The following is a 2,200-nucleotide window of genomic DNA, read 5'->3' on the forward strand; positions in this document are numbered from 1 at the left end:
CAATATGTTAGCTACTAGTGATCCTGCAAATATCCACCATGTCCTTAGTAAAAATTTCTCAAACTATCCAAAGGGTCTTGAATTCCAAAAAATATTCGATATTTTAGGAAATGGAATCTTCAATGTTGATTCCGAATTATGGGAAATTCATAGGAAGACCACCATGTCTTTAATGAGCCATGCCAAGTTCCAAACTTTGTTAGAGAGGAACATGTGGGATACTTTTGAAAAAGGGCTCCAACCAATTCTTGATACTTTTGCAGAACAAGGCACACCGTTTGATTTGCAAGACATTTTCCAGAGATTTACTTTTGATGCTATTAGCAAATTATTACTTGACCATGATCCAAAAAGTTTATCCATTGGTTTGCCTCATGTTCCATGTGAAAAAGCGTTCAATGATGCTGTGGATGCACTTTTGTATAGACATATCTTACCAGAAGGCTGTTGGAAATTGCAAAGATGGCTTCAAATTGGAAAAGAGAAGAAGCTCATTCAAGCATGGGAAGCTTTTGATCGATTTCTATATCCTTGCATTTCACGTAAGCAAGAAGAGTTGATGAACAAAATAATCAAAGATGAGGACTTCGACTTATTTACTGCCTATATTAAAGCATACAATCTATGGAAGAATGGAAGTAATACGGGTAATGTACAAGAATTTTTGAGGGATACTTTTTTAAATTTGATGCTGGCTGGGAGAGACACCACAAGTGCAGCTATCACTTGGTTTTTTTGGCTCTTAGCTGAAAACCCCTTAGTAGAGACAAGGATTAGGAAAGAGATTCAACAACAATTGCAACTAAAAGAAGATGAAAACACCAAGCTTTTCAACATAGAAGAAACACGAAAACTGATCTATCTACATGCTGCTTTGTGTGAAACTCTGAGGCTATTTCCATCAGTTTCTTTGGAGCATAAAGTTTCACTTGAATCTGACATCCTTCCAAGTGGTCACCGTGTTAATCCAAACACGAGAATTGTGCTATCATTCTACACAATGGGGAGAATGGAGACTATATGGGGAAAAGATTGCTTAGAATTCAGGCCAGAACGATGGATTTCGGAACAAGGAAAGATCAAACATGAGCCATCTTTTAAATTTCCAGCATTTAATGCTGGACCAAGAACTTGTCTAGGGAAGGAAATGGCATTCATTCAGATGAAAATGATAGCAGCCACCATCATACACAGTTACCATATCCAACTAGAGGAAGCTCAAACCATTTCTCCAAGTGCTTCTATTATCGTTCAAATGAAACATGGTTTGAAAGTTAGACTCGTCAAAAGGGTTCATCTTGGTCCAAATAAAAAGACATGCTAGATGGTGGAATCAATCAACCCTTCCATTCATGGAAGGGGTGGTTGAATCTTAAACCCTTTCATTCAATAAATTCTAACTACTATATTCTTTAGAGAATTCGAATAAAGTTTTTCTTTTCCTTTATCTGCTTGAAGTTTGCTTACTGCTTAGATGGATTCTACCCTTTAATTTTTACTTTCTTTTTCAAGGTATAAAATCTTGTCTTCATCTACTTTTTTCGGAAAATANCATTGTTGAGTGCTTTTGGACGGGGATTGAAGAGAGTTTCAACTTGGGTCGATTGAAGGTAAGTTTTATGAGTTAAAAACATGATTTTATTGTAGAATCATCCTTGAAATTCATGAGAATATAGCCAAATTGTAAGAAATTAGGGCTTGAGTTTGAAATTCTAAATTTGAGATTTGAGGGGCCATTCGTGATCCGATTTGAGAGATTTTGGGATATATAGACTCGTGTCGAGATGACGAATCCGGTGATGTTAATTTTCTGATTTTTCGAGACGTGGGCCCGGGGCTCGGGTTTTGCCAGCTTCGTGATTTTCGATGTTTTTCGAGTCTTTTCGATTGGGTTATATTCCCTTAGCATGTTGTGACGTATTCGTTGTGGTTTTGGTCAGATTCGACGCGCGAAGAGGTGAATTCGAAAGGCAAGGGCATAGCAAGCTAGGACCTTGGCCGGCTTGAGGTTAGTAATAAATGTAAATGCTGTGTTGAGGGTTTGAAACCCCGAATTTGCATAACGTAGTGCTATGATAGGTGACTTGCACGCCGGATAACGGGCGTGGGGTAGAGCACCGTCAGGGATTGCGACTTGGTCCGTCCCGCTTAATAAAATTGATACCTATTTGATTGTAGATTTGTAATATCCTTATAAAAA

General features: G+C 37.9%; 1 protein-coding gene across 1 annotated transcript; it reads left to right on the plus strand.

Annotated features, from left to right (window-relative positions):
* The first annotated feature begins 4 nt into the window (after positions 1–4).
* Positions 5–1,447, plus strand: LOC109219004 (alkane hydroxylase MAH1-like). The gene has a single exon (XM_019383406.1). The coding sequence runs from the start codon at positions 5–7 to the stop codon at positions 1,322–1,324; it is 1,320 nt and encodes a 439-aa protein (XP_019238951.1). The 3' UTR covers positions 1,325–1,447.
* Positions 1,448–2,200: the final 753 nt, after the last annotated feature.

The sequence above is a fragment of the Nicotiana attenuata genome, unplaced genomic scaffold (genome assembly GCF_001879085.1).
Source record: "Nicotiana attenuata strain UT unplaced genomic scaffold, NIATTr2, whole genome shotgun sequence".
Taxonomy (NCBI): Eukaryota; Viridiplantae; Streptophyta; class Magnoliopsida; order Solanales; family Solanaceae; genus Nicotiana; species Nicotiana attenuata.

What these genes read in the sequence shown, in the direction of transcription:
- LOC109219004 (XM_019383406.1), top strand. Translation starts at nt 5, where the DNA reads ATGTTAGCTACTAGTGATCCTGCAAATATCCACCATGTCCTTAGTAAA.